This window comes from Hemitrygon akajei, chromosome 3 (genome assembly GCF_048418815.1).
Source record: "Hemitrygon akajei chromosome 3, sHemAka1.3, whole genome shotgun sequence".
Lineage (NCBI taxonomy): Eukaryota > Metazoa > Chordata > Chondrichthyes > Myliobatiformes > Dasyatidae > Hemitrygon > Hemitrygon akajei.
The window spans coordinates 188,047,822-188,071,657 of NC_133126.1; the positions used below are offsets into that span (position 1 = coordinate 188,047,822).

At 43.8% G+C, this 23,836-nt stretch overlaps 3 protein-coding genes across 7 annotated transcripts in view; 1 reads left to right on the top strand and 2 right to left on the bottom strand.

Annotated features, from left to right (window-relative positions):
* The window catches only part of LOC140725748 (P2Y purinoceptor 14-like), a 72,877-nt gene extending 72,805 nt beyond the window's left edge, over positions 1–72 (bottom strand). The window contains exon 1 of the mRNA XM_073041604.1: positions 53–72. The gene's annotated coding sequence lies outside the window, so the exon portion shown is untranslated. The remainder of the gene's footprint in view (positions 1–52) is intronic.
* LOC140725744 (mediator of RNA polymerase II transcription subunit 12-like protein) overlaps positions 1–23,836 on the top strand; it is a 676,368-nt gene that overhangs the window by 409,078 nt on the left and 243,454 nt on the right. The window lies entirely within an intron of this gene.
* Positions 16,126–23,836, bottom strand: part of LOC140725751 (P2Y purinoceptor 13-like) — a 42,104-nt gene continuing 34,393 nt past the window's right edge. For all 3 annotated transcript variants that reach the window (XM_073041611.1, XM_073041608.1, XM_073041610.1), the window contains one exon: positions 16,126–20,373. In XM_073041611.1, the coding sequence (XP_072897712.1) occupies positions 19,335–20,366 (1,032 nt within the window). In that variant the 5' untranslated portion in view covers positions 20,367–20,373 and the 3' untranslated portion in view covers positions 16,126–19,334. The remainder of the gene's footprint in view (positions 20,374–23,836) is intronic.

A 23,836-nucleotide genomic window follows, 5' to 3' on the forward strand; every position in this document is an offset into this window, starting at 1 on the left:
AAAGAAAAAGCATTTCAGGATGTATATACATTTCTTTGACATTAAATTGTACCTTTGAACCTTTGTTCTTCCCATGAACCGTGTTGATTTCCTCCAGGTACTCCGGTTTCCTCCTACAGACCAAGATGTACTGGTTAGTAGGTTAATAGGTCTTTGTAAATTGTCCTGTGATTAGTCTGGTATTAAGTAGGTGGGTTACTGGATGGTGTCGGACAGGCCTCTTACACACTGTATCTCTAAACAAATAAAAATAAACATTAGTTCTCCCTGATTTCATCTGGGTGTCCTGCCAGATCTGTACTAATAATTTCCCAGCTCCTGTACTCAATACTTTCATTTATGAAGGCCAATGTGCCAAAATCTTTCTTTACCACCTATCTATCCACCTATGACACCACATTCATAAAAATTATGGACTATATTCCCAGATCCCTCTGTTCTACCACACTCCTCAATGCCCTACCATTCACTGTGTAAGTCCTACTTTGGCTTGTCTCCCCCAAAGACCTCACACTTGTCTGCATTAAACTCCACTTGCCATTTTTCAGTCCATTTTTCCAGCTGCTCCAGATCCCAGTGCAAGTTCTGATAGTCTAACTTGCTGTACACTACACCCCCAGTCTTGGTGTCATACGCAAGTTTGCTGATCCAGTTAACTACGTTGTCATCATAGCGGACCCAGCACCAATCCCTGCAGTATACCACAGGTTCCCAGGCCTCCAATTAGAGAAGCAGCCATCTATTATCACTCTTCAGCATCTCCCACAAAGTCAATGCCTAATTCAATTTATCATCTCATCCTGAATGCTACGCGACTCAACCTTTTTGATCAACCGCCCATGTGGGACCTTGACAAGGGCCTCGCTAAAGTCCATGTAGACAACATCCACTGCCATTGCCTTCATCAACTAACCTGGTAATTTCCACAACAGTTTGGTTAGAGCTGCAATATTACTTCACGGCTCTCAAACTCAGTTCCACAAGTAATGAAAGCCAACACCATCTGCCTCCTTAACCACACTGTCAAGTTACACGACATCTTTGTTTTTAAGGTGATTGGACGAAAGTATATGCGAAGAACATTTTTTGCACAAGAGAGCAGTATCTGCACCCTGCCAGAGGTGGGAGTAGAGGCAAATAAATTGGGGAGATTTCAGAGACTCTTAGATAGGTAAATGGATGATAGAGCATTGGAAGGCTATGTGGAGTACAAATTGGAGTTGGTTAAAGGTTTGGCATAACATCACGAGTTAAAGGCCAGTACAGTGTGGTTATGTTCTATGTGCTCTAGAACTATAGTACTTTTTGTAGATAAAACACACTGTAACTTTTGTGGGCAGGATGTGTAGGGACTGAATGTTTATGGTTGTTTGAACATGGTAGCAGATGCTTCAACCTCTCTCTCACTTTCTGGGTCTTGTTCTTATTGAGGCCGAGGATCCCCCAGAAGCCATTAACAGGCACACAATCGCAAATCTGTGGAATTTCACAGACCATTCAGTGTGGCCAGCGCAGGATTGCTTGCAGCAACACTTGTCCAATGCATTGCAGTTTAGTTCAGCAGGTTAGATAATGATATCTTGCAGGTTTATTTATGAAGGCTGTGCCCACTCTCTGGCTGTGCTCTTGACACATTCAGGGCCCCATTCCAGTTCTAACAACATTTCACCTGTGCATCTGTCAGGTTCATCTGTTGTATCTGGTGCTTCCCAAAACGGCATCCTCTACATCGGTTAGACCCGACATCGATTGGGGGAACCACTTTGTTGGGCACATTCACTTCATCTGCTACAAAATGTGGGATTTCCGGGTGATCACCCAATTCCTTTCAACTTCCCATTTCCATTCTGAGATGAAGCATTGCTGTAGGAAAGCAGCATCCAACATCAAAGATCCTCACCACCCAGTTCAGGCTCGTTCCTCGCTTCTGCCGTCAGGTTCAGGAACAGCTGCTGCCCCTGACCATCAGTCTGTTGAACAAAAGGGGATAACTAGACTCATTCTACTTTTGGTGTTCCCACAACCGATGGTCTTGGTCTTACTGACATCAATTGCACAGTTGTTTCTGCGTCACTACTCAACCAGCTGATCTGTCTCACTCCTGCGTGCCTCTTCATCACCATCTGAAGTTCTGCCAGTGATAGTTGTGTTGTCGGCAAATTTATAGATGATGTTTGAGCTGCGCCTAGCTGCACAACCATGCATGTATGGAGAGTAGAGCAGTGGGCTAAGCAATCATCCGATTGATTGTCTGTGAGCAGATGTCATTTACAATCCTCACTGACCTTCCGAATGGTACGTTGTGCCAATCTGTCAGGTCTGTTTAATGTTTATAGGACTATGAATTCATTAAAGTAGCTTTAAAGTGCATCATTTAGATTGCACTGGTTTCCAGGTTTAAAAGGAAAGATTTTGTGCATGAGACCTTTATTATATTTAGCTGCCAGCAAAGTAGCCTCTGTAATAGTTCTATGTTGGTTCACTTCCTCCAGTCGGGTAGCTGTAGTCAGCTGAATCCGAGGTGGTGCTGCCAGGTTCCTCTTGGTGATAGCCCCCTCCCCCCACCAGCCAGAGGACATTCTGGGCCCTTGCTGCCTTTGAGTTTCAACAGAGAGGAGCACTGATTCTCCAGCTGAGGGACGATGGGAAGTGATAATCAAATGAGGCTTTCCTTGTCCGTGTTGGATGCATGATCATAAGGCATAGGAGCAGAATTAGGCCAGTCAGCCCATTGAGTCTGTGCAACCATTCGATCATGGCTGATTTGTTTTCCCTCTTAATCCCCTTGGCCTGCCTTCTTCCTGTAATCTTTGGCACCCTTCACACTAATCAACATCCTTTCAAGCCTCATTTTAAATCTATCCAATAATTTGCCCTCCACAGCAGCCTGTGGCAATGAATTCCACAGATTCACCAGCCTCTGGCTAGAAAAATTCCTCCTTATATCTGTTCCAAAGGGACATCCTTGTATTCTGAATCTGTGCCCCCTGGTCCTACACTCTCCCACTATTAGAAGCATCCTTTGCGCATCCACTCTATCAAGGCTTTTCAATTTTCAGTAGGTTTCAATAAGATCCTCCCTCATTTTCCTAAACTCCATCATGCATTGGAACAGGGCTATCAAACACTCTTCATAACATTACCCCTTTGATTCCCAGAATAAGAGAGAATTAAGAGGAATAGATAAGAGTGGTAAACACAAAGTACACTGCAGACGCTGTGGTCAAATCAACTCGTACAAATAAGCTGGATGAACTCAGCAGGTTGGGGAGCATCCGTTGAAATGAGCAGTCAACGAAGTGAAATGAAATGAGCAGGACAAAGGGTCTCAGCCCGAAACGTTGACTGCTCATTTCAATGGATACTGCCTGACTTGCTGAGTTCATCCAGCTTGTTTGTGCATGTTGAATAGATAGAGTGGACAGCCAGCGCCTCTTCCCCAGGGCACCGCTGCTCAGTACAAGAGGACATGGCTTTAAGGTAAGGGGTGGGAAGTTCAAGGAGGATATTAGAGGAACGTTTTTTACTCAGAGAGTGGTTGGTGCGTGGAATGCACTGCCTGAATCAGTGGTGGAGGCAGATACACTAGTGAATTTTAAGAGACAACTAGACAGGTATATGGAGGAATTTAAGGTGGGGGGGGGGGGATATATGGGAGGCAGGGTTTAAGCGTGGGCACAACATTGTGGGCCGAAGGTCCTATATTGTGCTATACTATTCTATGTTCTTTGAATCATTCTCGTAGACTTCCTCTGGACCTTCTTCAATACCAGTATATCCTTTCTTAGATATGGGACCTAAAACTGCTCATAGTACTCTAAATGTGGTCTGATCAATGCCTCATAAAAGCTCCGCATTACATCCTTACTCTTATATGCTAGTCCTCTAGAAATAAATGTATTTGTCTTCCTTACTACCAACTCAACTTGCAAGTTAACCTTCAGGGCATCCTGTACTCGGACTCCCAAGTCCCTTTGCAGGTCCAATTTCTGAATTCCTAATGAGTTATGATGAAGGGTCTCAACTCAAACAACTCTACATAGATGCTGCCTGACCTGCCGAGTTCTTCCAGCATTTTGTGTATGCTGTTCTGAAAATAGGCCACACCTTTATTCCTTCTACCACAGCACCATGCATCTCTCAACGCTGTTCTCCATCTGCCCATTGTCCTTATCTGTCCAAGTGTGTCAAGTACACTCAGTGGCCACTTTATTAGGGACACCTGCTCATTAATGCAAATATCTAATCAGCCAATCATGTGGCATGCATGAAAGCATACAGACTTGTTCAAGCAATTTGTTGTTCAGACCAAACACCATTTATATACATTTCTTTATTCTTTATATTTGATGATTTGTTGCAAGCCATGTCCCTTACCAACACACCACAGTAAGTCGCGAATACATGTAAAGATACAGTACTGTGCAAAAAAGTCTTAGATATATATATATATATATATATATGAACTAGGGTGACTTAGATTTTTGCACAGTACTGTTGTTATTTACGTTAAAACAAATTTCATGACGTATGTGAGGGATAATAAACCTGATTCTGATATAGATCCCTATTGTGGTCTGAGAGTGGGAAGTGGGGAGGGAGAGGGGAATCATTTGATGTTGCTGTGTTTGCTGAGCTTGGCAATTAACTTGCAGACGTTTCATCGTCAGTCGCGGTGACATCCTCAGTGCACAGTTGTCGGTGTTTCCCTCTGGGACTGCTCACATTTAGATAGGCCCCCATTCACTTGCCCCTGTCCTGATTGGCTACCCCTTCAGTTGTCCTTTGAGTTCTATTGGCTTGCATTTCATTAGCTCTTAGGGGTGCAGAGATGGTGTTAATTTCGATACATTTGTTTACAGGGTTATCAGAAGAGAACTACACTTCTAAGAATTCTCGTGCCTGCTTTGTGTTTGCCTGCATCAGAACCTCTGTCTATTAAAAACTTAAATCTTAAATGTTTCCTCCCCTGGGAATTAATCTGATCAACCATTCTAGTTAGCTACCCCACCGCTGTCTATCTAATACCCCCATGCATGGCAGATGGTAGATCCCCTACAGCGCATCTTCAACATGAGCCTGGAGCAGAGAAGAGTACCCAGACAGTGGAAAACATCCTGTATTGTCCCGGTACCGAAGAAACCACAACCAAAGGAGTTGAATGACTTCAGACCTGTTGCCTTGACGTCGCTCGTGATGAAGACCATGGAGCGGCTGATAATACAGAATCTGAGGCCACAAACCAGGCACGCCCAGGATCCTCTTCAGTTTGCGTATAAGGAGAAGGTGGGAGTGGAGGATGCTATCATGTATTTGCTGCACAAATCCCTCTCTCACCTGGATGGGGTCAGTGGTGCTGTGAGGATTACATTCCTGGACTTCTCTAGTGCCTTTAACACCATCCAGCCCAAGATCTTAAGGCACAAACTAACGGAGATGGGAGTAGACTCTCACATGGTGGATTGGATAGTGGACTACTTGACAGATAGACCTCAGTATGTGCGGTTGGGAGACTGTAGGTCTGACACGGTGGTCAGCAGCACAGGAGCACCGCAGGGGACCGTGCTCTCTCCGGTCCTGTTCACCCTGTACACATCAGACTTCCAATATAACTCGGAGTCCTGCCATGTGCAGAAGTTCGCTGATGACACGGCCATAGTGGGGTGTGTCAGGAATGGACAGGAGGAAGAGTATAGGAAACTGATACAGGACTTTGTGATATGGTGCAACTCAAACTACCTGCGTCTCAATATCACCAAGACCAAGGAGATGGTGGTGGACTTTAGGAGATCTAGGCCTCATATGGAGCCAGTGATCATTAATGGAGAATGTGTGGAGCAGGTTAAGACCTATAAGTATCTGGGAGTACAGTTAGACGAGAAGCTAGACTGGACTGCCAACACAGATGCCTTGTGCAGGAAGGCACAGAGTCAACTGTACTTCCTTAGAAGGTTGGCGTCATTCAATGTTTGTAGTGAGATACTGAAGATGTTCTATAGGTCAGTTGTGGAGAGCGCCCTCTTCTTTGTGGTGGCGTGTTGGGGAGGCAGCATTAAGAAGAGGGACGCCTCACGTCTTAATAAGCTGGTAAGGAAGGCGGGCTCTGTCGTGGGCAAAGTACTGGAGAGTATAACATCGGTAGCAGAGCGAAGGGCGCTGAGTAGGCTACGGTCAATTATGGAAAACCCTGAACATCCTCTACATAGCACCATCCAGAGACAGAGAAGCAGTTTCAGCGACAGGTTGCTATCGATGCAATGCTCCTCAGACAGGATGAAGAGATCAATACTCCCCAATGCCATTCGGCTTTACAATTCAACCACCAGGAGTAAGATATGTTAAAGTGCCGGGGTTAGGACTCAATGTATTTAAGTAAACTACTTAAGAACTTTTTAAAAACTATTATTAATGCTTTTTGAGAGGGTGATTTTAGATGCATATCATATTTTTACTGAGTTAAGTATCGTATGTAATTAGTTTTGCTACAATAAGTGTATGGGACATTGGAAAAAATGTTGAATTTCCCCATGGGGATGAATAAAGTATCTATCTATCTATCTATCTAGATGCAGTTTAATGTGGATAAATGTGAGGTTATCCACTTGGGTGGCAAGAACAGGAAGGCAGATTACTATCTGAATGGAGTCAAGTTAGGAAAAGGGGAAGTACAACGAGATCTAGGTGTTCTTGTACATCAGTCAATGAAAGCAAGCATGCAGGTACAGCAGGCAGTGAAGAAAGCTAATGGCATGCTGGCCTTTATAACAAAAGGAATTGAGTATAGGAGTAAAGAGGTCCTTCTGCAGCTGTACAGGGCCCTGGTGAGTCCCCACCTGGAGTACTGTGTGCAGTTTTGGTCTCCAAATTTGAGGAAGGACATTCTTGCTGTTGAGGGAGTGCAGCGTAGGTTCACAAGGTTAATTCCCAGAATGGCGGGACTGTCATATGTTGAAAGATTGGAGCGACTAGGCTTGTATACACTGGAATTTAGAAGGATGAGAGGGGATCTGATTGAAACATATAAGATTATTAAGGGATTGGACACGCTGGAGGCAGGAAGCATGTTCCCGCTGATGGGTGAGTCCAGAACTAGAGGCCACAGTTTAAGAATAAGGGGTAGGCCATTTAGAACAGATATGTGGAAAAACTTTTTCACCCAGAGAGTGGTGGATATGTGGAATGCTCTGCCCCAGAAGGCAGTGGAGGCTAAGTCTTTGGATGCATTCAAGAGAGAGTTAGATAGAGCTCTTATAGATAGCGGGGTCAAGGGATATAGGGAGAGGGCAGGAATGGGGTACTGATTGTGTATGATCAGCCATGATCACAGTGATTGGCAGTGCTGGCTAGAAGGGCCAAATGGCCTACTCCTGCACCTACTGTCTATTGTCTATTATCCCAGTTAAAGTGGTGTCCTTCTCGATCACCATATACTGAGATCAGTGACAGTGGATCATGCCTCCGCACCGTCAGTTTGTGTTCCCATAAACGCGTTGAGCTGCCGTTGTTCTTGGTGCAGTCTCTACGGGTGACCCTGTACAGCACCTTGCTTTTGTCAATTGTCTTTACTGGTACCTTGGTTCATGATTGGGAAAAGGGGAAGGGAGAGGAGAGGGAGTGGGAAGCACCAGGGAGACATTCTGAAATGATCTGTACAACAATTGTTTGGAATCAAATGAACTTGGCTGGTGTTCCAGGGCCGGGTGTGGCTATACTTGTGTCACCCCTTGTCTCCGGCATTCCTTCTCTGCCACCTGTTCCACACCAACTCCTGCGGCTCTCCAGCCTCGCTATTCCCAACATCCTTTGCTCCCGCCAGATTTACAAACTCGCTCTCTGCTGCACGTTGACAGTTACAGTACTGTGCAAAAGTCTCAGCCACCCCAGCTATTTATGTGTGCTGTTTGCACAGTACTTTATATGGCGGTTAAAGTTGATGCATAAAAGAAAACATCGACATCATTGAAATAATTGCCTTGTTTCAGTTCTTCTCCAACGGAGTTTTTTTAGCCATCAGCTTCAGTGGCACGATTGTGGTCAGCCCAAGGCACGAGAGCATGCCTGGCTCTGGTCAGTTATAAGCTAGAAATTTGCTCACTGAGATTGGTGAGTGACCACAAGCAAGCATATCAAAATGTGAAATAGGTCAAGTGTGGTTCAGTTGCTGCTGCATCAGTACTGGCCTGTTCATTCAATTTCCACCTTACCGAGGCTGAGTTGGTGTTACCCTTGCTTCAACCTTAAAAGTTTGGGGACATCATCTATACTCATCATGATTTTGTATATATGTATAAGGGATTCTCTCCTTCTCTATATGCTCCAGGATATATAGTTCTAACCTGTTCATCCTATCCCTATATTGTAATGAATGGCATCAAAAACCCGTGAGTCTAATAAGAGGGATTTGGGAATACAGATCCAGAATTCCTTCAATGTGGTATCACAGGTAGATGGGGTGGCAAAGAAAGTTGGCCTTCATAGGTTAAAGTATTGAGTACAGGAGTTGGGATGATATGTTGAAATTGTATAAGGCATCGGTGAGGCCTACTTTGGAGTATTGTTTAAAAAGCAAACACGAGGAAATCTGCAGATGCTGGAAATTCAAACAACACACACAAAATGCTGGTGGAACACAGCAGGCCAGGTAGCATCTATAGGAAGAAGCGCTGTCGATGTTTCAAGCCGAGTCTCCACCAGCATTCCACCAGTGTTTTTTGTGTGTGTTGTTTGGAGTATTGTGTGCACTTTTGGTCACCTACCTACAGAAACCATGTTAATAAGATTGAAAGAGTGTAGTGAAAATTTACAATGAATTTAATTGACTCTGCCTCCCGTTGTTTCTCCCGTCGAGCTCTGAGGGCGACACTCTCCGCCATGAGAAGGTACCTGGCGTACCTATCACAATCCCTTCCATGTCTCCGGGACACCTTTTTCTCCGTTTGCAATGGACCTGTCCGTTATTTCATCCTCCGTCGGATCCATGCGTGCAATCGCCATTTCTTTGACTTTATCACGTCCTGCAAGGATCGCAAGATCTTCCATCTACAGACCCCAGAACATGGTCTTTGTATCGCGTCCCTGGCCCCGGCTGTCGATCTGGGCTGCCCCAGCAACCCAGGGCATTTTGAAAATCTGGACTCCAGCACCATCAATGCGGGTTCCAACGACCATGGACAGCTTCAAAGCGATTGTGCAACCACCAACTGCGACTCCAGCCTTGAACTCCAGGCCGGGTCTTCACATGCTGCGATTGTGACTCCCGTTTCCCCTTCCCCCACCACCACTCTGCAATCCCCTTTCCCTCAGATCCCATTGTCAGCTCCTGGGCCCTCAGAGGCTCCATCTTCCTCTCAGCCCAACCCTTCCCTCTCCACTGACACTACCAGCCTCCCTCCCCCCTCCGATCCCATCTCTCATCCGTGCCGGGTCTTTACCATTCCCTCCGACCTTCAACTCTCTGAGGCAGAGCGCTCTGTCCTCAGTAATGGCCTCACATTTGTCCCCCTTCGCCCACGCCTCAGTGAGTTCCGCGTACGCCATGACGCTGAACTCTTCTTCCGCTGGCTACTTCTCCGAGCTTACTTCTTTGACAAGGACTCTCCTACCCCCACCGATGACCCCTTCTCCCATCTTCAACCCTCCTCCTCTTCATGGACACCCCGCTCTGGTCTTCTGCCTGCTCTGGATCTCTTTATTGCTAATTGCCGACGGGACATCAACCGTCTCGACTTCACCACATCTTGTTCCATTTCCAACCTCACTCCTTCCGAACGCTCTGCTCTCCACTCCCTCCGCACCAATCCCAACCTCACTATAAAACCCGCTGATAAGGGGGGAGCTGTTGTTGTCTGGCGTACTGACCTCTACCTGGCCGAGGCACAGCAACAACTCTCTGATACCTCCTCTTATTTACCCCTTGATCATGACCCCACTAAGGAGCAACAGGCCATTGTCTCCTATACCATCACCAACCTTATCAGCTCTGGGGATCTCCCATCCACTGCCACTAACCTCATAGTTACCTCACCCCGCACTTCCCGTTTCTACCTCCTACCCAAGATCCACAAACCTGCCTGTCCAGGTAGACCTATTGTCTCAGCTTGCTCCTGCCCCACTGAACTCATTTCTGCAAACCTTGACACTGTCTTATCCCCCCTTGTTCAATCTCTTCCCACCTATGTTCATGACACTTCTCATGCTTTGAATTTTTTCAATGATTTTAAGGTTCCTGGCCCCCACCATCTTATTTTCACCATGGACGTCCAGTCCCTATATACCTCCATCCCCCACCGAGATGGTCTCGAAGCTCTTCGGTTTTTTTTGGATTCCAGACCTAACCAAATCTCCTTTACCACCACTCTCCTCCATCTAATGGAAGTAGTTCTTACTCTCAATAATTTCTCCTTTGGCTCCTCCCACTTCCTCCAAACCAAGGGTGTAGCCATGGGTACCCGTATGGGTCCCAGTTATTCCTGCCTTTTTGTTGGCTTTGTGGAACAGTCCATGTTCCAACTCTATACGTGTATCCATCCCCCTCTTTTCCTTCGCTACATCAATGACTGCATTGGCGCTGCCTCCTGCACGCATGCTGAGCTCGTCGACTTCATTAACTTTGCCTCCAACTTTCACCCTGCCCTCAAATTTACCTGGTCCATTTCCGACACCTCCCTCCCCTTTCTTGTTCTTTCTGTCTCCATCTCTGGAGACTGCCTATCTACTGATATCTACTATAAGCCTACAGACTCTCACAGCTACCTGGACTATTCCTCTTCCCACCCTGTCTCTTGCAAAAATGCTATTCCCTTCTTACAATTCCTCCGTCTCCATCGCATCTGCTCTCAGGATGAGGCTTTTCATTCCAGGATGAAGGAGATGTTTTCCTTTTTTAAACAAAGGGGCTTCCCTTCGCTCTCAACTACGCTCTCAAATGCATCTCTCCCATTTCCTGCACATCTGCCCTCACCCCATCCACCCGCCACCCCACTCGTGATAGGGTTCCCCTTGTCCTTACCTACCACCCCACCAGCCTCCAGGTCCAACGTATAATTCTCCGTAACTTCCGCCACCTCCAACGTGATCCCACTGCTAAACACATTTTTCCCTCCCCCACCTTTCTGCTTTTCTCCCTACGTGACTCCCTTGTCCACTCGTCCCCCCCATCCCTTCCCACCGATCTCCCTCCTGGCACTTATCCTTGTAAACAGAACAAGTGCTACACCTGCCCTTACACTTCCTCCCTCACCACCATTCAGGGCCCCAGACAGTCCTTCCAGGTGAGGCGACACTTCACCTGTGAGTCGGCTGGTGTGGTATATTGCGTCCAGTGCTCCCGGTGTGGCCTTTTATATATTGGTGAGACCCGACGCAGACTGGGAAACCGTTTCGCGGAACACCTACGCTTGGTCCACCAGAAAAAGCAGGATCTCCCAGTGGCCACACATTTTAATTCCACGTCCCATTCCCATTCTGATATGTCTATCCATGGCCTCCTCTATTGTCAAAATGAATCCAAACTCAGGTTGGAGGAACAACACCTTATATACCGGCTGGGTAGCCTCCAACCTGATGGCATGAACATTGACTTCTCTAACTTCCGTTAATGCCCCTCCTCCCCTTCTTACCCCATCCCTGACGTATTTAGTTATTTGCCTGTTCTCCATCTCCCTCTGGTGCTTCCCCCCCCCACTCCTTTCTTTCTCCTGAGGCCTCCCGTCCCATGATCCTTTCCCTTCTCCAGCTCTGTATCACTTTCACCAATCACCTTTCCAGCTCTTAGCTTCATCCCACCCCCTCTGGTCTTCTCCTATCATTTCGCATTTCCCCCTCCCCCCAATACTTTCAATTCTCTTACTATCTTTCCTTTCCATTAGTCCTGACGAAGGGTCTCGGCCCGAAACGTTGACAGTGCTTCTCCCTATAGATGCTGCCTGGCCTGCTGTGTTCCGCCAGCATTTTGTGTGTGTTGTTGTTTGAATTTCCAGCATCTGCAGATTTCCTCGTGTTTGCTCTTTCCTCTAACATTGAGTGAGACTAGAACTGCAGGTCATGGGTTAAGGATAAAAGGCTTAAGGGGTCAAAGGTTAAGGGTAAAATACTTAAGGTGTACAAAAGGGCGAACTTCTTCACTTAGAGGGTGGTAAGACTGTGGAGCGAACAGCCAGTGGAAATGATGGATGCCGGTTCAATTTCAAAAGTTAAGAAGAATTTGATAGGTTCATGGATAGAAAGGGTACGGAAGGCTATGGTCTAGGTGCAGGTCGATGGGACTAACGGATGAATAGTTCGGCTTGGACTAGATGGGCTGATTAGCCTGTTTATGTGGTGCAGTGTTGCATATCACCAAAGAACAATTGCTAAACTAGGTTCACAGGAACAAGCGTGTATGTGCAATGGACTTTTAAATTTACTGATTCTGGGGGAGCTGATTTTTCTGTACAGGGGTTCTTAAATTGATATTTGTAGCTCGGGACTCTCTAAGATGAGTAAATCATTGTGTACAATGATCGTGTATCTCAGTGGTGTGAGTTTCCCTTTTTCCAATGTCATGTCCATTGCTCAAATGGATGTTTGGCAGCCAGCAACAGTAGGATAATTATGCTGAATCAGCAGTCACTTGCAAAATACAGTTCTCACGACAGAGTAAAACAAATAGATAAAGAAAAAGACTCGCTGTATTTGCATTGAAACATCGAAAGATACAGTGGAATGCGTCGCTTTATGTCATGGTCCGAGGATGTGCTGGGATCAGCCCGCAAGCGTCCCACGTTTCTGGCACCAACATAGCATGCCTGCAAATTACTCATCCTAACTGTACGTGTTTGGAATGTTGGAGGAAACCCAATTGGTCACAGGGAGAATGTACAATCTCCTTACAGATAGTGGCAGGAATTGAACCCCCAATCTTACAGCTGGTGATGTAAAGCGGAACTAAATTATGAAAAAGAACTAGAAAAGTCTTGCTTTACAGATTGCAGTAAGGAGTTGGACCACATATTTGAGATTAATGTAGAAGATGAAATTTCATATCATTTTCTTATATTTTATACAAGACCATTGGGCCCACTGAGGCTGTACTAGGTCTGGAATGATTCATATCAATCTCAGTTATCCACATTTTCCTGTGATCATTCATTGTGTGACATGTTGTATGACATGGGTCTTTCCGTTGACCATGATTGTTCTTGGCAAATCTTTCTACGGAAGTAGTTTGCCATTGCTTCTGCTGGGCAACGTCTTTATAAGAAGGGTGACACTAGCCTGAAGTAGTCAGTACTTTTCACAGATTGACTGCTTGGTGTCAATGGTTGCATAACCAGCTCTTGTGATATAAACCAGCGTCCACCATCTGCTTTCATGGCTTCCTGTGACCTTGATCGGGGGACGGGGGTGGCTAAACAGGTGCTACTTCTTACCCAGGGGTGACCTGCAACTCCTTTGGTAGAGACGTATCTGCACCCTGCCACCCATTTGCTGAGATATATTCTGAAATTAACCCTCAGCTAAACCCTGTACCACCACCAGTTACACTAGGGCCAGGTGTGTGTGTGTGTGTGTGTGTGTGTGTGTGTGTGTGTGTGTGTGTGTGTGTGTGTGTGTGTGTGTGTGTGTGTGTGTGTGTGTGTGTGTGTGTGTGTGTGTGTGTGTGTGTGTGTGTGTGTGAATATGAATTAGATACACAGAACTCCTCCCTGCTTGCCTATAAACTTCAACTAAATAGATCACACATCAACCATGTATAGAGTATACTATATAATACAACTATCATATTGAGACATCCAGAGCATATTCAGACTGAAGGATTTAATCGCTGTTGAAGCTTTCTTACTCTTGTGGGATAATGTCTTTCCTGACAAGGGGGCATCATTCTGCCTGGCTGTAGTTTCTGGGGCCTCCTCCATGATGGTGGGAGTAGTTGACTCTGACCCTGCAGTAAGAGGTTCTGACCGCTCTGGACACCTTTCTTTTCCTTTTGTTTCCCTCTGGGTTGTGCATCTTGATCTTGGGAAGGTGCATTTAGTTTGCTGGAGTATTCGCTAATTAATCCTTCTCTTGCTCCTTTTACAATCTGATCTCTCCTCTTGGCTTCCTCACCCACAACATCACCTGACAAGTCCTCTGTTTTTGTATCTCTATTTTCCCCTTTCTTTTTGGCCTTCCATTCATCCCGCTGGGCTTTGGTCTTTGCATCTATCTTTACAAGAAGGTTTTTATCACCCACTTGAAGTTCGTGCAATAACCTTTATGCACCTAGAATGGATTCTGGTTCTTTATATTCACAAAAGCCAAATGCTTGCAACTTTCCTGAAGTTTCTTGAACTCTTTTCCAGTTTAAAACAAAGCCGCATTTCCATAGTGACTGCCTGATTAACACATCAGATGCTTTCTTGGATGTTGCCTATAAAAACTGTTGTAGTCAGACCACTGCTTTTGTCATTTTCCCAGTTCCTCTGAGTGGCATGGTCTTTCCTTGGTCCAATATGCACAGAAGTACAGAGTTTGGCACCAACATCTGTTTGCCCTTTGTTGGTATTTGATACAGAGACAGTTGTGTCACCATTCTGTACCTTTCTTAGTGTGCTTTCAGATGGCTTCATTGCAGGGAAGGTGACATGCAAATTCTGACTGGATCTCCAATCAAGTTGTAGTTGTCTCAGCCAATCATGACCCCACAATACAGGTCCTCCTATTTTATTACCTTATACAAGCCCAATGTGACTTGTTGGTTGTTGAACGTCATTCCCACAGGAGTTTATCTTTTCTCCAGTATAAGCTCTTAGTTGAATGTCTGCAGAATTTAGATAAGTACCTGAAATGCTATTCAAACGTATTCTGTGGAATGACGGGAACAGCTGAACCAGTGTTCAATTTCATTTTAATCTTTTTTAAATTCACATCTGGTGTAATTTTTATTGGTTGTCTGTTGCTAGTTTTCACATTGTAAGTCTCAAGTCTACACGGTCCTGTGCCACTCTCATCATAAGCAGATTTTTCATCCAGCATGCAGATTAGTGCTCCTTTTGAAACTGCAACTTGACGTTTTAGCCTTTTCTCTTCCCTGTGCAGAACTATCTATTTTTATCTGCCCAGAATGCTCTTTGTATGTGCCCTACTTTGCTGCATTTTCTGGAAATTTTGCCTTTAAGCCGGAATTGGTCTGGTTTGTGTGAGCCCCTGCCACAACGGAACAGAATTTGTTCAGCCATGGTGGTTTCTGTTTAGATGGTGTGATTTTGTTCATGTTTAATTTCATTCCTGACTGCAACTCAATTGCATCTCTGTTTGATTTCCATTGATAGAACAATTTCAACTTGTTTTAAATGTCAGATATGCTTCAGTTAGGAACCAGTTTTGAATGCTTTCTTATAAGATTCCACCAGCTAAACACTCTCTCAGAGCATCATGAAGCCCAGCACTGAATTAACCATGCTCTGATAATATCTTCAATTCAGCCACATATGCTAAAATGGATTCCCCTTCTTTTTGATTCCATTTATGAAGCCTAAAGCATTCTGCAATCAACAACAGCTTTGGTTTTAAGTATCTTTGTATTACTTTCACAATATCAGCAAAACTCATTTCTGCTGGTGAGGTTGGAGCAGTCAAACTTTGAAGCAAAGTATATGCCTTTAAAACAAAATTGGCACTCATTTCTCATTGGCTTTTCATTTGCTTCAAAATACTGTTCATTTAGCTCAGTATACTTGAGCCAGTTACCATGGTATAGTCAAACTCATCCATATTTCTGATGTAGCCAGCTATTTCATTTTATTTTAATGACTATTATCACCTGTTTCTCATTCTTTAGGCACCTGTGAGTTCTTCCATTTTCTGACATTTTTTAAAAAACTTGATGGTGTCTTACCTTCCAAAGAACATGTGCTGTGCTTTTTCATTTCACTCACCATTCCTCACTGCGCCTCAACAGGTCAGTAGTCATATCAGGTTTATTTTAAAATACATCATTGCCACGTTATGTTTTAAAACAGAAAACTAAATCAAAGGAAGGCATGGGAACTGTAAATGGGAGTCTAACTTCGTGTTTACTTTAAGTGGGGAGGCATGCACGAATCGCATGGTAGTGTGATGATGTATGCATTTCCAATATTTATATATATAAACTGTAATGAATTTTATAAATGAACAAGAATGTTTAATCAAACAATATATATACAAGATTATTCAGATATCAAATACACAACAATTATGTATTGCACTCTACTGCTGCTGGAAAACAAGAAAATACACGACATATTAAATCTGATTCAGATTCATACTCAGTCCAGTCAATGCGCACAAAATGGAGGAACTCAGCAGACCAGACAGCATCTATGGAAAAGAGTATAGTCGATGTTTCGGGCAGAGATCCTTCATCAGTATTTGGGCTGAAACGTGGACTATACTCTTTTCCATAGACGCTGCCTGGCCTGCTGAGTTCCTCCAGTATTTTGTGCGGGTTGTTTGGATTTCCACCATCTGTAGATTTTCTCTTGTTAGTGATTAGAATATCTTGGAGATGTTTTTTTCTACCAAAAGTTTGTTTACTGGATTAAATTAAAAGTCTCTCCACAGAAACTGAAAATACATGATTAATTATTTACTGTAAACATTTAATTGCTGTGGTTATGTGTATATGTCTCATATTCCTCCATAAACTTCCCTGCAATATACATCTTTTATTCATTAAGAGGTTTGGCATTTTTACTTGGGAACATTTAGCGTTGGACAGTTCTCCAGCTGTTTCTCCTTTGGTATGTAACGTTCTTCAAGGATATTATGCCAGCATATCAACGTTCATGATCAGACCTCTAACAAATTGATAAGGAAAGGCAAAGGCACACCATGACTCAGAAGCTGCACTGTGAAACCCTGGTGAGACAACACTTGGAATATTGTGTTCATTTCTGTTCACCTCATTTTAGCAAGGATGTCAAAGCTTTAGAGAGGGTGCAGGAGACATTAACCAGGATCAGAGAGCATGAATTTCTTTAGCCAGTGGTCTGTGGAATTCATTGTTACAGACGGCCATGGAGGACAAGTCATTGGGCATATTCAAATAGAGTTTGATAGGTTTTTCATTAGTAAGGGTCATATAGTCAAAGGTTATGGGGAGAAGGCAGGAAAAATGGGGTTGAGTGGCAAAATAGATCAACCATGATCAAATGATGGAGCCAAGTGGCCTAATTCTGTTCCTACAGTATCTAGTCAAATGGAGCATTTAATGCTCTTTTGTGATACATAAATATTGAGTTGTTAAAATGAACTCTCAGAATGATAGAACAGGCGCAGGCCATCTCCCCATGGTGTCTGTCTGACTGTGATGCCAGGTTAACCTAAGTCTATCTGCCAGCTTATGATCCTCATCCTTCATCTTCAAGCACCTTACTAAATACCTCTTAAATGCTACAATAGCATGGAACGAGGCCATTTGGCCCATCATACTTGCACTAGCTTTTTGAAAGAACAAACAATCTTGTTTAGCTTCCCCTTTTCTTTCTTCGTAGACTTACACTCAGTAGCCACTTTATTAGGTACGTCTGCTTTTAATGCACATACCTAATCAGCCAATCATATGGAAGCAACTCAATGCATAAAAGCAAGCAATCATGGTCAAGAGGTTCAGTTGTTGTTCAGACCAAGCATCAGAATGAGTAGAAATTTGACTTAAGTGACTTTGACCACGGAATGATTGTTGCTGCCAGACGGGATGGTTGAGTATCTCAGAAACTAATCTCTTGGTGTTGTCACACACAATAGTCTCTAGAGTTTACAAAAACTGGTGCAAAAAACAGAAAAAAACTCCAGTGAGCAGTAGTTCAATGGCCAAGAGAACCTTGTTAATGAGAAAGGTCAGCGGAGAGTGGCTAGACTGGTTCAAACTAACAGGAAAGCAGCAGTAACTCAAATGTCACACTGAATTACAACAGTGATGTGGAGAGGAGCATCTCTGAACACACAACACATTAAACCTGGAAGTGGATGGGCCACAGCAGAAGACCACCAGTACCTAATGAAGCGGACTGAGTGTACTGCTTCCCTGACAAGCAAGAGAAAATTTGCAGATGCTGGAAATCCAAGCAACACACCCAAAATGCTGGAGAAACTCACCAGCCCAGGCAACATCTATGGAAAAAAGTCCATAGACACCCCTTTTTCCATAGATGCTGCCTTACTGCTGAGTTCCTCCTGCATTTTGTGTGTGGTACTTCTCCCCTTATCAGATCCACATTCCAAATCTGACTAATGGTACACATTTCCCTTATGTATGACCTCAAATTTAAATGCAGCAGCAGTATTTTAATGTAGCATCACAGTTACATGCTCATAGATCAGTGCAATAATTTTCTATCCATAGTACACAAGAAATGAAATTTTGTAAGGGAACAAGTATTAGTTTTGAGCATAAATATCCATTTTAAGCATCAGACACTGAATGAGATTATGAATAATCCCTGTTAGTAACAAACTATTGCTTGTTACAATGGCTTCTTAGCATAATAATTAAAATAATATACCCTGGTTAGAGAAATTTGTCTCTGATTGCTGGTGTTAAAAAAATGCAAGAAGATTAACCACCAGTTGCACAGCTGTTCTCCACTGATTCCATTGAGATGGAATAAGGTGTCAGACTGCACTTGGAGTACTGTGGGCAGTTTTGGGCCCCTTATGTAAGAAGGAATGTCCTGGCGTTGGAAAGAGTCTAGAGGAGGTTCAAAAGAATGATCCTGGGAATGAAAGGGTTAATGCATGATGGGTATTTGATGGCTCTAGGCCTGTACTCATTGGAGTTTGAAAGACTGGGGGAGGGTATCTCATTGAAATCTATCGGATATTGAAATGTCTGGATGGAGGGATGTGGAGAAGATGTTTCCCACAGTAAGGGAAGTCTAGGACCAGAGGCCACAGCTTCAGAATACAAGGATGTTCCTTTTGAACAGAGATGAGGAGGAATTTCTTTAGTCAGAGCTTGGTGAATTTCTGGAATTCATTGCCACAGATGGCTGTCAGGGCCAAGTCACTGGTTATATTTAAAGTAGAGATTGATAGATTCTGGATTAGTAAAGGTGTTAAAGGTTAGGGGAAGAAGGTAGCAGAATTGGGCTGTGAGGGATAATAAATCAGACATTCTCTGTTATTAAATGGAACCATTATGGAATAGAGTAGCAGAATTAATAAGCCAAGTGGCCTAATTTTGCTCTTAAGTCTTATGATCTTAAATCAAAATCCAACATTAAGTAGAAAATAAGTGAAGAAAAATCCTTTTAAACTTCATTTAGAAGGTGTTCTTATGCCATTCGATCTTCATTCGAGCTCTATTCTAGAAGATGTTCTTACAGCATTCAATCTTCATTTACTGTGCTTTGGGTCATTCTTAACGTCATCCTTATGCCTGTGCTGTTTTCCTGCTTTTTGCATATCTTGCTTCTGAAGGCCTTGCACAAGAAGATGTAAATTAAAGGATCCAGGCAGATGTTGGAGGCACAAAGCCAGAGCCCCGTCTCTTTAATGTAGTACAGGGTGTTCTGTGTCCCGCAGTCCCTCACTTTGCCCATCTGGCTGAATGTGTATGGCAGTCGGACGAAATGGAATAGTGCAAAACAAGTGAAGAAGACCTGCACAATGAGTAACACCTTGGCTTTTGTCTTCCTCTGGGTTTGGCCATCTTTGCTTCTGGACTTTATGTAGGACTTGTAGACTTTCTTGGATATTATGGTGTACAGCACAACCATAGTTATGCACACCACCCAGAAGATGATCTGACAGATGTAATTTACAATGCTGTGCCATTTTAATCCCGCCGGGCCTTTCAGATCCGCACACTTTTTTACCAACTTTGCTGTTGGCTCCTTATTTGACAAGATAATATTGGGAACAGATAAAAGAAACATGGTGGCCCAAATTACCACTGACAGAATCTTGCTGAATCCAGTCTTATGCAAGCAAGATCTCCCAAAGGGCTTGGTGATCTTGAGGAAGCGATCCAAGCTTACCAGACCCAGAAGAATGATGCTAACATACATGGTGAAGTAGAAGATCACTGACGAAAAGCGACATACAAACCACCTCACCTGCCAGGGAGCTAGTTGGGTGTCGCTGAGGATCTTAAAAGGGAGTGTTAGAGTCATGAGAAAGTCGGCAGCAACAATGTTTTTCAGGAAAATGTTGAAGGTGGAGCTACTCGGTATCTGGAAGAATATTCGGATGGCTAGACTGTTTAGGCCAATACTGGCGATGAAGAGGATGGTGTAGAGTACAGGGAACACAATCCGGGTGATCTGTGTATTTCGTATGCACTTGCCTGCAGAGGACTTATTCAGGTTGGAGTTGTAATGGGAGGTATTCATGTTGAAGGGGTCAATAGTGGCATACATTTTTATGCTGCAAAACAAATAGAAGAAATAACTTGTCTATTGTTCTTGACAGTGACATCAATGCATTTTTAAACAGTGTGAATTGACTTTGGATATTGTTGCTCAGGGACTTCCTGGAGCTAAAAAATTTGAATCAAAATTAGAATTAATTTTAATGTCACTGGCCTACGTCATGAAATTTGTTGTTATATGTCAGCAGAACATTGCAATATATAATAATTTTAAAAAACATTACAATAAAAATGTATGAATAATTAAAACATCATCATCATTATATACTGTGTCATATAACATAGATGATCATGGCAACCATGATTGTTCTTGGCAAATTTTTCTACAGAAGTTGCTTGCCATTTGTTTGTTCTGAGCAGTGTCTTTACAAGACAGGTGACCCTAGCCATTGTCAATACCCTTCAGGGATTGTCTGCCTAGTGTCAGTGATCGCATAACCAGGATTTGTGATATGCACCAGCTGCTCATACGACCGTCCACCAGCTGCTCCTATGGCTCCACGTGACCCTGATCGGGGGTCTTTCCCAAGGGTGGCCTGTAGGCTAGCAGAAGGAAGGAGTGCCTTACACCTCCTTTGGTAGAGACGTATCTCCACCATGCCATCCAATATACTTGGAGAGCAAAAGAAGAAGAAATAGTGAGGTAGTGTACATGGCATCAAGGTCCATTCAAAAATCTGACAGTGGAAGGGAAGAAGCTGGTACTAAATTGTTGAGTGTGCGTCCTCAGGCCCCCATACCAGCTCCTTAAAGGTAGCAGTGAGAAGTCCTGGGTGACGGTGGTCCTTAATGTGGCCTTTTTGAGGGGTTTGCCTTTTGAAAGTGTCGTTGATGCTGGAGAGACTAATGCCTATTTTGGAGATGACTGAGTCTGCAACTTCCTATAAATTTTCCAATCCTGTACAGTCGGCCCTCTATACCAGACACTGATGCACCAGTTAGAATGTTCTCCAAGGTACATCAGTAGAAATTTGCAAGAGTATTTAGTGACATACCAAGTCCCCTCAAATTCCTAATGAAATATAGCCATTGTTATGCATTATTTGTAGCTACATTAATATGTAGTCACCCAAGAAGTGGAAACTGTTCACTCTTTCCACTGCTGATCCCTCAATGAGGACTGGTGTAGGTTCCCTTGACTCCCCCTCCCTAATGTCCATAATGAATGGACATCGGTTTTACTGATGCTGAGTGCAAGGTTGTTGTTGTGACGCCACTAAACCCAACCAGCTGACCCAGCCCACTCCTGCACACCTCCTCATCACCATAAGAAATTCTGCCAACAATAGTTCTGTCATTGGCAAATTTATAGATGGTGTTTGAGCAGTACCTAGCCATGCATTCGTGGTCTTGGAGAGAATACAGCAGTGAGCTAAGCACATTTGAGGTACACCAATGCTGATCGTTAGTGAGGAGGAGATGTTATTTCTGATCTGCAAAGGCTGTGGTCTCCCAAAGAGGAAGTCAAGAATTCAGTTGCAGAGCAAGATACAGAGGACCAGGTTTTGAAGCTACTTGCCCTGATTTCCCAGGAATAATGCTTGCCACCCAAAGAAAATTAAAATGTAAGATAACAATGAAAGCCTTGCAGTTTCCTTTCATTTGTCTAAGTGATGCAGTGATACCCCTGACAATTCACTAGTTTCCACACAGGTTGGTGATATTGTGGAAGCTGCAGAAGTTTACCAAATTAGATATTGGTAAATATTAGATCAGTTGCAGATATGGGCAAAGAAATTGCAGATGGGGTTATGGTGACATAGTATTATAGTTGTTAGCATAATGCTTTATAGTGCCAGCAATCGGGGTTCGATTTCCCCCCCCCCCCCCCCCGTCTCTGAGTTTGTACATTCTCCTCATGACTCTGTGGATTTTCCCCAGGGCCACCAGTCCACCAGTTTCCTCTTATATTCCAAAGACGTACAAGTTAATGTGGGAAAAGTTGGCTAATGTGGATTGGGAGCACAGGCTATTTGGTAGGACAGTGGAGGAACAGTGGAATTCTTTCAAAGAGATTTTTCACAGTGCTCAACAATAGTATATTCCAGGACAGTAAGTGTGGGGAGAGCCAGCCTTGGATAATTAAGGAAATAAAAGATAGTATCAAATTAAAAGCTCATGTATACAAAGTCGCAAAGAGTAGTGGGAGACTGGAGGATTGGGAAAACTTTAAAAAGCAACAAAGGACAACTAAACAAGAAATAAGGAAAGGGAAGATAGAGTATGAAAGTATATTAGCACAAAATATAAAAACAGATAGAAAATGTTTTTAGAAATTTATGAAGTGGAAAAGGGTGGCTAAAGTCATCGTAGGTCCCTTGGAAGACGCATTGGTAATCATTTATCAAAACTCTCTAGACTGGGCAGGTCCTGGCAGATTGGAAGACAGCAAATGTCACGCCACTTTTTGAAAAAGGATGTAGGCAAAAGACGGGCAGCTATAGGCCAGTTAGCTTAACATCTGTAGTTGGGAAAATACTTGAAGCTGTCATTAAGGAAGAAATAGCAAAACATTTAGAAAGGAGTGGTTCCATTACACACATGCAGCATGGATTCAGAAAGGGCAGGTCCTGTTTGACAAACTTACTGGAGTTCTTTGAGGACCTAATGAGTGCAGTGGATAGAGGGGAACAAGTGGATGTCGTATACTTGGATTTCCAGAAGGCATTCGATAAGGTGCCGCAGAAGAGACTTATAAATAAGGATGCATGGAGTCAGAGGAAGTGTATTGGTTAACCAATAGAAGGCAGAGAGTTGGTATAAATGGGTGTTTCTCCAGTTGGCAGTCAGTGGTGAGTGGGGTGCCTCAGGGGTCGGTGCTGAGCCCACAGCTGTTTACCATTTACATTGATTGATTGAGTCTGCATAGCATAGCAAAATTTGCTGATGACACTAAACTGAGTGGAAAAGCAAATTGTACAGAGGAAGTGGAGAGTCTGCAGAGAGATATAGATAGGTTAAATGAGTGGATCAAGGTCTGGCAGATGGAATACAACATTGGTAAATGCGAGATCATCGACTTTGGAAGGAATAATAGAAGAGCCGATTATTATTTAAATGGTGAAAGATTGCAGCATGCTGTTGTGCAGAGGGACTTGGGAGTGCTTGTGCATGAATCACAAAAAGTTGGCTTGCAGGTACAACAGGTTATTAAGAAGGCAAACGGAGTGTTGGTCTTCATTGCCAGAGGGATTGAATTCAAGAGCAGGGGCTTTATGCTGCAACTATACAGGGTACTGGTGAGGCCGCACCTGGAGTACTGTGTGCAGTTCTGACCCCCTTACTTGAGGAAGGATATACTGGCTTTGGAGGCAGTGCAGAGGAGGTTCACCAGGTTGATTCCAGGGATGAAGGGGTTAATCTATGAGGAGAGATTGAGTCGCCTGGGACTATACTCTCTGGAGTTCAAAAGAATGAGAGGGGATCTTACAGAAACATACAAAATTTTGAAAGGGGTGG